This window comes from Sus scrofa, chromosome 2 (genome assembly GCF_000003025.6).
Source record: "Sus scrofa isolate TJ Tabasco breed Duroc chromosome 2, Sscrofa11.1, whole genome shotgun sequence".
Taxonomy (NCBI): domain Eukaryota; kingdom Metazoa; phylum Chordata; class Mammalia; order Artiodactyla; family Suidae; genus Sus; species Sus scrofa.
The window spans coordinates 126,683,312-126,695,908 of NC_010444.4; the positions used below are offsets into that span (position 1 = coordinate 126,683,312).

Consider the following 12,597-nt stretch of genomic DNA (forward strand, 5'->3'; position numbering starts at 1 on the left):
AAGACTTAAGGAGGAGGTGAAGAGCATGCCGTGTGTTATTTGGGAGGAGAGCGTTGCAGGCAGCTGGACTCAGAGTGGAAAGGCCCAAGGTGGAAGAGTTACTGGCCTGTTGGAGGAACATCGCAGAGGTCAGCATAGGTGTGTCGGCTGGAGTGAGTGAGGTGGGGAGAAATTAATTTAGATATGAGGGCAGGGATCTGTCTCCTGACAGGAGGCCACTGTGAGGACCCTGGCTTTTACTCTGTGTGCGTCGGGCCACAGGGGCTATTGCAGAGTTTTGAGCTGGAGAGTGATAAGATCTGACAGTAGTCGTAACAGTATTACCCTGGCTGCTGGGTGGAGACCTGACAGTGAGGGTTAGAGGCTCTTCGTGGAATCCAGTGGAGAGGTGATGGGGGTTTGCACCAGTGTGAAAGTGGCGGAGGTGGTGAGAAGTGATTGGGTTCTGGATGTATTTTGAAAGTAAAGTCTGGAGTTCCCGTTGTGGCGCAGTGGTTAACGAATCTGACTAGGAACCATGAGGTTGCGGGTTCGATCCCTGCCCTTGCTCAGTGGGTTAAGGATCCGGCGTTGCCGTGAGCTGTGGTGTAGGTTGCAGACGCGGCTCGGATCCCACGTTGCTGTGGCTCTGGCGTAGGCCGGTGGCTACAGCTCCGATTCGACCCCTAGCCTGGGAACCTCCATATGCCATGGGAGCGGCCCAAGAAATAGCAAAAAGACAAAAAAAAAAAAAAAAAAAGAAAGTAAAGTCAGTGACATTTGCCGACACCTTGGATGCTGAGTCAAGGAAAACGCCAAGGGTTTGGTCTGAGCAACTGGATGGATGGAACAGGCATTTGCAGAGTTAGGAGTCGGAGATGGAAACTGGAGTGACTACTCAGGGAACATGTTTCTCCTTGAGGCGGGTCTCTAGGGCAGAAGTCGTATGTCTCCAAAGTCGCTTCCACCTGGTGCTGCTGTTACATCGATGAGAGGGATATAGGGGCTGGGCTGGAGGATTGGGGTTTTGTTGGGCTGTTCACAGCCGCCTGACAATGGTGGCTAAGAGTGTCCCATCCCGTCTGCAGCGTCAGAGGAGAAAACCATCAAAAACGTACTTTCTGGCAACACCATGTGCTTTGCTTCTCAGGCCTGCCTTCTCCTGCAGTCCAACCCACGTGAAGCATTCTTGAGGTGGCTGATTAGGGTGTTGCATAAACTCTACCAGGGCACATGTTATATATCATTTAGCACCTGAAATCCTTGGGAGAAAATCTGCAAAGCCACAGCAGCTTGAAGTCTTGTGGATTCGGTAGGTAAACGAGGCAGGTGTTGGGGGCGTGAGTTCAGAGCTCTCAATAAGAGTGGGAGGAAAGTTGAAAGAGAATTAAGTCATTGACTAAAATGCTTAACAGTGACAATCCCCTTCCCCTCAAGGGTATTATTGGAATTTTATTCCAGTTCCTGTGTCTAAGTCATATATCTGTCATGTGATTGGCCACCCAAGGAACCAGCGGAAAGCTTCATCGGATAGCGTGGGAGGAGACAGATGACTTTAACTCTAAGATGGATTCTCATTCCATGTGATTCATGGAGAGACCTGGGAATGCTTTAGAAGGAGGGTTCCTAATTCTGTTCCGAGAAAATACTGTGTGATTTAAAAGCACAGATGTGTGAAAGGGCACGGACAGATAATTTAACAGATAGCCTTCCACAGCCCTGAGTAATTTAAATCATCTCAACGGGATTAGCAATTCTAAGACGGTTTTTATCCTATCAAACTAGCCACAAAGTAGGTTAGGTACCTTAAAAGGAAGCGTCTTAAGAACAAAGCCTTATTTGACACAGAGACTTCTTCTAGTGCCAGGCACACAGTAGGCAATTAATACCCACTCCCTGGATACATATCGAGAATTTTATGGCCAGGATACATATTTCAGCCAGATTTTTTTCTTTGTTCCTAAAACTGATACATGGCCCAAGACCTTCAAGGAAAATATGATTTTACTTAGTGAATAATACTTATTAAGCACTTTCATTTATAAAAATATCGTTTTCTTCCCATGGTTCCTTCCATGTCAAAAGTACACATTTCCTATGGAGCGTGGGGGGCGGGTTCGGGCTTCAGGAAGCGGCCCCTCCAGCAGCAGCCGTGAGGCCGTGAGGCCCACTCCCCCCTTCCCCGGACAAGCCACTGAAAGCTGTCTCACCTCAAAGAGAAGACAGCGTCTCACACAGGCCTATGGGTTCTGGAAGCAATTCCTATGTTATTTTCTTTAAAAAAAAACAAAACAAAAAAACCGACCCTCGCTCTAAGCGTAATAGAGCTCCAAAGAGAGCACGCCCGTCCGCGGCGGGCTTTTCAGAAGAGCCTAAAAGGAACGCCTGTGTCGACAGATTGTATCCGCAAAAAGAAGTGAGGTTCCCCCAAGCTTCCAGTGGGGGATTAGCTCCTGCCGAGTGTAAAGACCAGAGTGTGTTCATATTCATTTCAGAGGAAATTAAAAAAAAAACCTGGGAATAAATGTTAAACAAGTCTTCCTGCTGCTTTTTCTGCCTTGGCATATGGAGCTGAGGTGGCAGAATGTGAAACTCGAGGGCCATGCAGAAGTGGCTACGCTGGAGTAAACTCTGCCTCCAAGAGGCCTGCCTTTTTCTTTTGATTTTAAAGCACAGAAAATAAAAACGGGCACCTCTGCATAGTGCCCTGACTCCCCCAGGCCCCAGCAATGAGGACCTAGGACTCCGGTAAAGAAGGCCCCGCTCAAGCCTTCTATCCGTCTACATGGAGGGGGTTACAGCATAGTTCAGTGCAACAAGAACATCTTTGCACGGGGCCCTGTGGGGAGCATTGTGACCAGGTACAAAGCCTCAGAGCCTATCCTCAGGGAACTCAGTGTAGACGAAGGCATGTAAACAAACAACTACAGCACAGACCCTAATGCAGGTGCCATGTGGGATGGCTGTAGCAGAGAGCCTGAGCATGACGGGTGCTGGGCTGAATATCAGTGCACCTGGGAGCAGGCAAGTTCTAGGCCCCTTGTGCACAGTGGGCAGCTGGGGTTGGACACCTTACATAAATCCAGGAACCAGAAGTCTCTGTTTTGTCCCTGAATGGGGGCTCATCAAGTGCTACCCTCAAGCTAATAGGCTGTGGAACTGTCCGTCTGGGGCCATTGGGAAAGATAACGTGTTATCCCCCAAAAACCAGCTTCCTGAGCATATGTGGTTAGATTTTGCATTACCTGCCAGTTGTGGAAACCCTGGGCCAAGAAGCTGAGATTAAAAGCTAGCCCAGAACTGGAGAAACTTGGAGGGCGCTCAAAGAAGTAGAGGAGCAGTAACCTCAGAGGGATCTTGGCATCTGCACAGGACTCCAGCAGAAGGCACCTGCTGCTGAAAACACCTGCACAGTAGGAAGTGGCAGAAGACAGACGGGAACCCTCTGTCATGAGGGCTTTGACCTCTTGAGTGCTGTGGGATGCTGCAGTGTGCCACCTAGACCCCAGCCTTGCTTTAGGATTTAGACCCTCAGTCCCATTTCTGGGAGAATAGAGGATGATGGCTGAATTGCTTTCAGCCTCCAAGAGGCGCTTGACCCTTGCTCACGCTCCTGCCCTGTATAGACCATGTCCAGTGACTGGTTGTGTGAATGGGTGATAAGGACTGCTGGCTTCCCTAATCCCAATGCAGGACCACACGGCAGGACCTCCAGAGCAGTTCATCACCCTTGACCCTATCCTCTCACGTCACTCCCCCCGAAAACCTCTTGCATACAAAACTGCCAGTCTCCACTGCAGACTCTGTTTCCCAGGGACCTGACTTCAGACAGGTGCTCCCAGATTTATCCAGACATCTCACAGGAGCCCTAGATCCCCGGCTGATGTCCATCTGCCCTTGCATGGCTCACAGGCATCTCCCACTGAACACGTTAAGCTGAAACCATTCTGTTCTGTCCACCAGCTGCCTCTCCCCAGGTCAGTGCCCCTCACTCCCATTCATCCAGTGGCTCTTTCTAGAAGCCTAGACACCATGCTCTCCCTCACCCTTCTAGCCAGTCATTTAAAAAGCCCTGTTGATCGAGTATTCTTAAATGTGTTTCCTTTAATTTTTGCTGCCACTTCCTGATCAGTTTTGGCCTGGACCCCTGCGGCAGCCCCCTGTGTGTCACACTTTCCCTCTTGTAGTATCGCAGCAGCCTCAGTGGAGTGTCATTGATTTGTTGATGTTATTGTTTCAGCTTATTCACTTGTTTTGTTAGTAGATAGTTTGGGTCCATAGATCAAAATCCAGAAAGTGCTATGGACATGTAATTCTCCTTCCGAGAGGCCATCAGTTGACAGATTCAGGTATCCTTCCAGATGTATTTTTTGCTCATTTTCTCACCTTCTTTCCCTCCCTTTCTCTGACTCTCCCTCTGCCCCTCTCTTTTTTATACAAATAGAGACATACTATATACCTTGCTGTGCACCTCGCTTTTTCATTTAATGATATAGAGTGGTGATGCTTTTTTCTTTCTTTTTTTTTTTTTTTGGTCTTTTTAGGGCCACACCCACAGCATATGGACGTTCCCAGGATAGGAGTCAAATGGGAGCTACAGCTGCCAGCCACAGCTACAGCCACAGCAATGTGGGATCCGAGCCGCATCTGTGACCTACACCACAGCTCACGGCAATGCCAGATCCTCAACCCACTGAGCGAGGCCAGGGATCAAACGCATGTCCTCATGGGTACTGGTTGGGTTCATTAACCACTGAGCCACAACGGAAACTCCAGAGCGGGGGTGCATTTAAAGCATAAATCCAATCCTACCTCACGCCCTGGCTTAAAACCCTTTGTTGGCTCACCATTATACTTAGAATCAATCCCCAGCTCTTCAGTGTGATAGCCTACGGGCTATGTATAATGTCCAGAAATATTTTATAGGGCTCACATAGTGTTCTGCAAAATTTGAACTCAAACATCTTTAGACTGGCCCTGCCCTATTTAATTTGCTGTGGAGCCCACCGTCTTCTATTGTGTTAACCTGCCTCCCAGCACTCATTTTTGTTACATGTCCAGCCACCAAAGGCATTGGCATTTGTGCTGCCCCCTTCTCCAACCTCAGCTCCAGCCCGTTCCCCCCTCATTCTCCAGCCACATGAGTCTTCTTTCTGTTCCTCCTGTGCCTTGGGCTCCTTCTCACCTCAGCATGCCTTATAGACTCCATGGCATAGCTGTCAATGTTTCATCTCCTATCCTTGCCTTTTGCTTTCCTTAGTACCTGTCTGATGTCTGTGCATCCTTCAGGACCCACATTCAAGGTCACTGCCTCAGGGAAGCCATCTCCCTCACCCTAAGTTTACTCATCCCTGTTTGATGTTTTCCTGGCCCATTTTCTTCTGTGTCATAGCACTTACTGCACTTGTAGAAACTATATGTTGCAAATTCTAAAATCATATATTTTTTACATTTTAGTATTTCTGAACCTGGCATATGTCTTGCAGTTGAACAGTGACTTAGAATTAATGGCATAGCTTGCAATTAATGGATTTTTTTTTTTTTGTCTTTTGTCTTTTTAGGGCCACATTCTAGGCACATGGAGGTTCCCAGGCTAGCCGTCTCATTGGAGCTGTTGCCATTGGCCTATGCCACAGCCACAGCAACGCCAGATCCAAGCCTCGTCTGCAATCTACACCACAGATCACAGCAATGCTGGATCCTTAACCCACTGAGCGAGGCCAGGGATCGAACCTGCAACCTCATGGCTCCTAGTTGGATTCACTTCCACTGCACCACAATGGGAACTCCCACAATTAATGGAATTTTAGATTTGATGAAACCGAGAAAATATTTACCTGTTAAGGACATTTGCATACTATCTATCTCTCTCACTGACATTGAAGTGGCCTGAGGGCAGGGGCTGTGGCTCCCTTGTTCCCCTGTATCTGCAGCACCAGCAGAGTCAGGCTTGTCATAAAGGCTCAGTAAGTCCTTGTGAACTGACTGCATGGATGAGGAGGTATAGAGTGGGACTTTGTTTTATGGATCCCACATTATGCTTTCTGTGTTTTAATTTTGCAGGATTTGATGAGTTCATGTTCTTCCTTGACTCTATCCTTTAGGTATTAGAAAGTTTGCCTTCTTCCCCTTAATCTTGTCTTATAGACGGAAGAGATTTTACTTGCTCAGTATGTCTTTATATAGAAACCCCTTCATCCTTTTGGTGATTTTTATTACTTGTTTCTGGGCCTTTTGCAGTTGTCCATTCTGTCTTGGGTTGGGATAACATAGGGTTTTCTGATTCGTTTCCTGTCCTCTTATAATTCCCTGAGTTTTGCTCATACTTTTGACTACTGGGCCTGTCAGAGTGGTATTTAGGAAGTTTTTTGCTTGCTTGTTTTTGCTTTTTTAGGGCCACACCTGTGGCATACGGAAGTTCCCAGACTAGGGGTTGAATCCGAGCTGTAGCTACTGGCCTAGGCCACAGCCGCATCAACGTGGGATCTGAGCCTCCTCTGCGACACAGCTCATGGCAACGCCAGATCCTTAACCCAAAGAGCAAGGCCAGAGGTTGAACCCGCTTCCTCATGGATACTAGTCAGGTTTGTTTCTGCTGTGCCACAATGGGAACTCCCTAGGAAGGTTGATCCTATGTGTCAGATCCTACTTAGAAAAATGCACTTCTTAGCTAGACCTCTAGGGTCCCATGGAAGTGCACAGGAGCTCTGCAGGATAGCTTTGAGATTAAAAATGGCTGTTTTTGTGAAAATTAGCCATTTCTAGTCTTCCTTTTTTTTTTTTTTTCCTGTGCCCATGGCATCTGGAAGTCCCCAGGCCAGGGAACAAACCCATGCCACAGCAGTGACAATGCTGAACTGCTAGGTCACCAGGGCATTCCCTGAGTCTTACTTTTCTTTTCCTACCTAAGTGATATGCTCATTTCATCCAGTAGAATTGAATTTATTCACAGGTACAATAAAGGATCATGCTAACAGCAGAATATAGAGGGCACGTGTTGCCACTGTACCTCAAAAACATGTTATGGTTGTTTTGAGGTGTCCCACAGGAGAACATAACAAGAGAATAACTTTATTCTAGCTATCCCAATTCTTATTGCCTAAATACTATTGTTATCATTAACTCAGATCCCATTTATCCCACGTTCTTATCTAAACTGATACCAAATTTTCTTTATTACTCTTTTGACCTTGATGATTAACCTCACAAAAATCGATTGGCCCATCCTATACATTTCTTTGTTTAACAGAACGTTTCTGTGACCGGAACAATTTTGAAAATTAATTTATTAGGTCCTCTTCCAGGGGCTGAAGTGAGAAGTCAGCATTTATAATCTACACTTAGAGTATTATTTGTCTGATTTCCCCTCAGAGACATCCTTGCCTTTGGCCAGCAGTGAGCTTCTGGCTGGTTTTCCTCCTCTCTTGTATGCTGATGACACCTGCATTCCAGTCTCCCCATCCTGCCTGCCTTACTGCTAGTGTCGCCTCCCCAGCCCCACGGGTGCTCAGTGTTGCCTGAAGACTTGCAGACTTCCCTGTGCTTTGTCTCTTCCGGATTAGTTAACAACAGGCTCAGTAAGATGAGTGTCACCCTCATCTCTGACAATACTGCTTTTCTTTCTTTCATTGTTTTTTTAAATGAAGAGCCATGGAGTTTCTGTTGTGGTGCAGCGGAAATGAATCCGGCTGGTATCCATGAGGATTCGGGTTCGATCCCTGGCCTTGCTCAGTGGGTCGGGGATCTGGCATTGCCGTGAGCTGCGGTGTAGGTAACAGACATGGCTCAGGCCCCGAGTTGCTGTGGCTGTGGTGTAGGCTAGCAGCTGTAGCTCTGATTCATCCCCTGGTCTGGGAACTTCCACACGCTGCAGGTGTAGCCCTAAAAAGCAAAAAAAAAAAACAAAAAACAAAAAACCTACCCAAACATAAAACAGTTCTCCTTGTCTTTCAATATGTATTTTAAAAGTAACAGTCTGTGTACAATCAAAGGTTTTTTGTGTTTCTTTTTTTTTTTTTTTTTTTTGCTTTTTTAGGGTTGCATCTAAGGCATGTGAAAGTTCCCAAGCTAGGGATAGAATCAGAGCTGTAGCCACTGGCCTATACCACAGCAACGCAGGATCCAAGCTGCGACTGCAACCTACACCACAGCTCACAGCAACACTGGATCCCAACCCACTGAGTGAGGCCAGGGATAGAACCTGCATCCTCATGGATATTAGTAGGATTCATTTGTGCTGAGCCACTACAGGAACTCCCTATCAAAGGTTTTTTGAAAGTCGAAAATGTATGTACACATTTCATATTGATTATATACTTTCATCCTAGAAGTTGAAATTATACATATATGTTTATACATGAAATATAGACATGTACATAAATATGTATACCTGTGTGTATTTAGGAGCATATATAACTCATATGTTTTTTGTTTTGTTTTTTTTTTTTGTCTTTTTACTATTTCTTTGGGCCGCTCCCGCAGCATATGGAGGTTCCCAGGCTAAGGGTCGAATCAGAGATGTAGCCACCGGCCTACGCCAGAGCCACAGCAACGCGGGATCCGAGCCGCGTCTGCAACCTACACCACAGCTCACGGCAACGCCGGATTGTTAATCCACTGAGCAGGGGCAGGGACTGAACCCGCAACCTCATGGTTCCTAGTCGGATTCGTTAACCACTGCGCCACGACGGGAACTCCACTCATATGTTTATGTATGGATGCACACACATACCTCTGTACTAGCTGTACAATGTTCTTATTATTTTTTCCAACACAGCTATTAAGCAGACAAAATAAGTGTGGTAAGGAAGAAATGCCCTAGAAATCAGAAAGTTAAATCTTCTAACTTAGCTCTGTACTTAACTGGATGTGTGATGATGGACAAGTTATTAGACCTGCTTGAGCTTCAGCCTTCTTTTCTCTTTGTAATAAGAGAAGGAAGGATCAGATCAGCGGTTCTCATCTCTGATTGTACATTAAAAGCACTTGGGGAACTTTAAAAAGTGCAGATGCTCAGACCCTACCAAGAAAATCTCGTATTTTTAGAAAATCTCTCTTGTGAATCTAATATGCATTCAGGGTAAAGAAATGCCAACTAGACAAAGTCTAGGCTCTTTCCTGGTCTGTGAGCCTCTTGCTTTCTTCCTTTATTTCTTTTTTTGGCCACACCTGCATGCAGCATGCAGAACTTCCCCGGCCAGGGATTGAACCTACAGCACAGCTGTAACCAAAGCCACAGCAGCAATAACACCAGATCCTTAAATACTGAGCCACAAGGGAACTCCTCTTACTTTATTTCTCATTCCTAAGATAGGTTGGGCCATGCCAGCAGAGCACTGTAGGATGAGATGTTCCTTTTGTTGGATTCATTAGCATGTGGGATTATGTGAAACACTTGGAGTTGAAGAGCCCTGAACCCTTACATGTGGTATCTAACTGTCCACTTGAGCATGGAGCCTCCTGGTGGTCGTGGTCCCCAACCATTCTCTTTTTATGGTGGAGAACGTGAGTTTTCATGCTACCTAAGAATCTCAGCCATAGTCTATGCAGGGAAGCGTGGGAGTGCCCAGTTCGTGTATTTCCTCCCACGTGACCTTGAACCAGTGGTCAACAATCATAGTTTACTTCCCATCACTATCCTTTTTACCAATCCTCCTTTCTAAACTTTTTGCTAATTTTCTTCTTTTCACCACCCTGTAACCTATAATGGCCATGATCCTTTAATTTTATTGACACAGTCATTACTTAAAAAAAGAACAGTTTGAATGCATATTAGGTTCTAATCATCTCTGAACTTCCTGGTTGACCTCTTTTCCTTTCCTAATAATAAGAATGGCAGCTCTTGTTGACTGTAGGTCCTGTGATGAGAAGTCCATTATCTCACTTAAACCTCATCAAAGGCCTTTTAAAGATGAGGAAGCCAGAGTTCACAGAGATCAGTGTCTACTGAGTGGCAACCATGGCATTTAGTACCTGCTGTCTGTGCATTATCTCAGTCCTCCTGGTGCCCATTTTTCATTTTACCAAGGCCTCGGTTGTGGATTTAGATGTTCTGAACTTGCCTGCAGTCACAGAGTTACTATAGTCAGGGCTCTGTATCTGTGGGTTATGCATCCACAGATTCAACCAACCACAGATGGAAAATATTTGGAAAAAAAAATTCCAGAATGTGTCAAAAAGCAAAACTTGAATTTGTCATGTGCTGGCAACTATTTACGTTGCATGTACATGGTATTAAGTATTATAACTACTCTGTAGATGATTTAAACTATCTGGCAGGATGTGAGTAGATTATATGCAGATACTGTGCCATTTTATATAAGGGATTTAAGCATCTGCAGATTTGAGTATTTGTGAGGGTTCTGGAACCAAACCCTTTGGGCGCCAAGGATGGCTGTAAAGAGTGGGGTTAAAAATCTGGGCCATCTCAACCACTCAACCATACTGCTGTTACTTTGAGATTATGCTTCCATTGTCCCATTTTATAGATGGGGAAATCGAGAGAGTGCATTACTTGCCTAAAATCACCACGCTGATAAAAACCAGAGCCGGGATTATTTTTTCTGCTTTTTTAAAGAGCCACACTGTGGCATATGGACGTTCCCAGGCTAGGGGTCGAATCAGAGCTGCAGCTGCTGGCCTGAACCACAGCCACAGCAACTCAGGATTTGAGCCGTGTCTGTGACCTACGCCACAGCTTACAGCAGTGCTGGATCCTTAACCCACTGAGCCAAGCCAGGGATCAAACTCGCATCCTCAGTCACTGTTGGAACATAGATCTTTCTGATTCCAAAGCCCGAGTTGCCAGCACCATCCTCCGTGACTGTGTACTCTTTTGCCTGCCTCTCTTACTGTCTCCCCTGCACCCAGTCTGTAAATCAGGCCTCACTCAAGCCCTCTCTGAACACGGATTCTTTTTTCTTGCTATTCCTCTGCTCAGAAATAGTCAGTGTCTATTTCTTAGGCCTCGAGTCTTTTGTTTATTTATGTATTTGGACATTAAAGGCCTCTGAGGTCTACCCCCCACCCCTCTATTCCCACAGTGCCGAAAACCCATGCTGTGCTCGGTCAGCCTGATTCCCTCACCATCCCACCAGCGGGCCAGACTTCTGTCTCCAGGCGTCTTTCATATGGTTGCCTTCATCTCTCGAGCCAGTTTTTCTTGAAAACCCTGTTTTGTGCAGGCAAGGTCTGGTGGAAGGCCTGAATCTACCTTGTCTGCACTGCTCAAGGCCACCCTCTCCGGAGAGCCCACCCCTCCTTCTTCCCTGTCTCTTGCTGTGCCTTCCATCTGAACCCCCTCAAATCTAGTGTGTAGTGTGAAGCCTCTTTAGGGAGTCTCTACATCTCAAGTCCAAAGTGAACTCTGTGAGGGCAAAGGCCATGTGTGAAAAATCTTGAGCAGATAATAGTTGCTTAAATAAATAGGCATTCAATTAGTTTGTTTGTGCCAACAGTGTTTTCCCCCTGAAATCAAATTGTCTGCTATTATGTTCATTCTGAGTCCAGAAAAACCAATTATTCATATGTTGGCTTAGAGGAATTGTTTTAGAAGCATGTGTTAGCATGCTTATTTGAAGAGCTCTTAAGACTTAATCTTCTCAAACTCTTGCTGTTCTCCCAGTAAATGTCCCCTCAACCGTCATGGAAGCCATGTGCAGACAGGACGCCCTGCAGCCCTTCAACAAGAGCAGCAAACTCTCCCCCGCCACCCAGCAGCGCTCCGTCGTCTTCCCACAGACTCCATGCAGCAGGAACTTCTCCCTCCTGGATAAGTCTGGGCCCATCGAATCAGGATTTAACCAGATCAACGTGAAAAACCAGCGAGTCCTGGCGAGCCCGACCTCCACCAGCCAGCTCCACTCCGAGTTCAGTGACTGGCATCTCTGGAAATGCGGGCAGTGCTTTAAGACTTTCACGCAGCGGATCCTCTTACAGATGCACGTGTGCACACAGAACCCTGACAGGTAAGCTCCCCCTCTCACTGCTTAGGGGGTGGGTTTGCTGATGAGACGCCCTACTGGCCTTCCAGTTGCCTCCTTGGGGGGCAAGTCCTGTGATGAGAGGTTCTGGAAGGTGAGAGAGTCATGCCAGGTTCTTCTTTGCCTTTGTTGTCTCAATGGGCTGCACGAACCGTGCCTGCGAAGAGGAGTTGGCTGTCACTTTCTGAACAGCTCTGGCCAGGTCTAAAGGGAAGCAAAATAGAAGCCACTTTTATGAATATCATAGTTGGAAAAATGAGGTCAGGATGATTAGAATCCTCTCTGTCTTCCAAAGATAATATAGCTGGCCGCTCTGCTGCTGTCACAGTCGTTTCAGGGTTCACCTCCAGTGTGCCGTGGGTATGAACTTAATTAAGTACTAAGAGGTAATGAATTGGAATTTTTTGCTTAGTACTATTTTTCTTCAGAGCATGCAAACCCATAAATCCTGCAAAGCTGTCAAAAGGAAATACCTACTCTGCTGGTGATGTGGAGGAAAACAGATGCCACTTATTCAATAAACTAATATCCACACAGAAGAAAAATGTTGACTAGATACCTCAGAGTCAAAGTTGGTTTGAAAGTTTGTCAATAAAGAATTTTATGGCCATGAACTGAGGATGAAATTTAGCTGAAC

At 46.2% G+C, this 12,597-nt stretch overlaps 1 protein-coding gene across 5 annotated transcripts in view; it reads left to right on the top strand.

The window, feature by feature from the left end:
* The window catches only part of PRDM6 (PR/SET domain 6), a 107,048-nt gene that overhangs the window by 77,896 nt on the left and 16,555 nt on the right, over positions 1-12,597 (top strand). For all 5 annotated transcript variants that reach the window (XM_021084683.1, XM_021084687.1, XM_021084686.1 and 2 more), the window contains one exon: positions 11,603-11,945. In XM_021084683.1, coding sequence (XP_020940342.1) covers positions 11,603-11,945 — 343 coding nt within the window. The remainder of the gene's footprint in view (positions 1-11,602; positions 11,946-12,597) is intronic.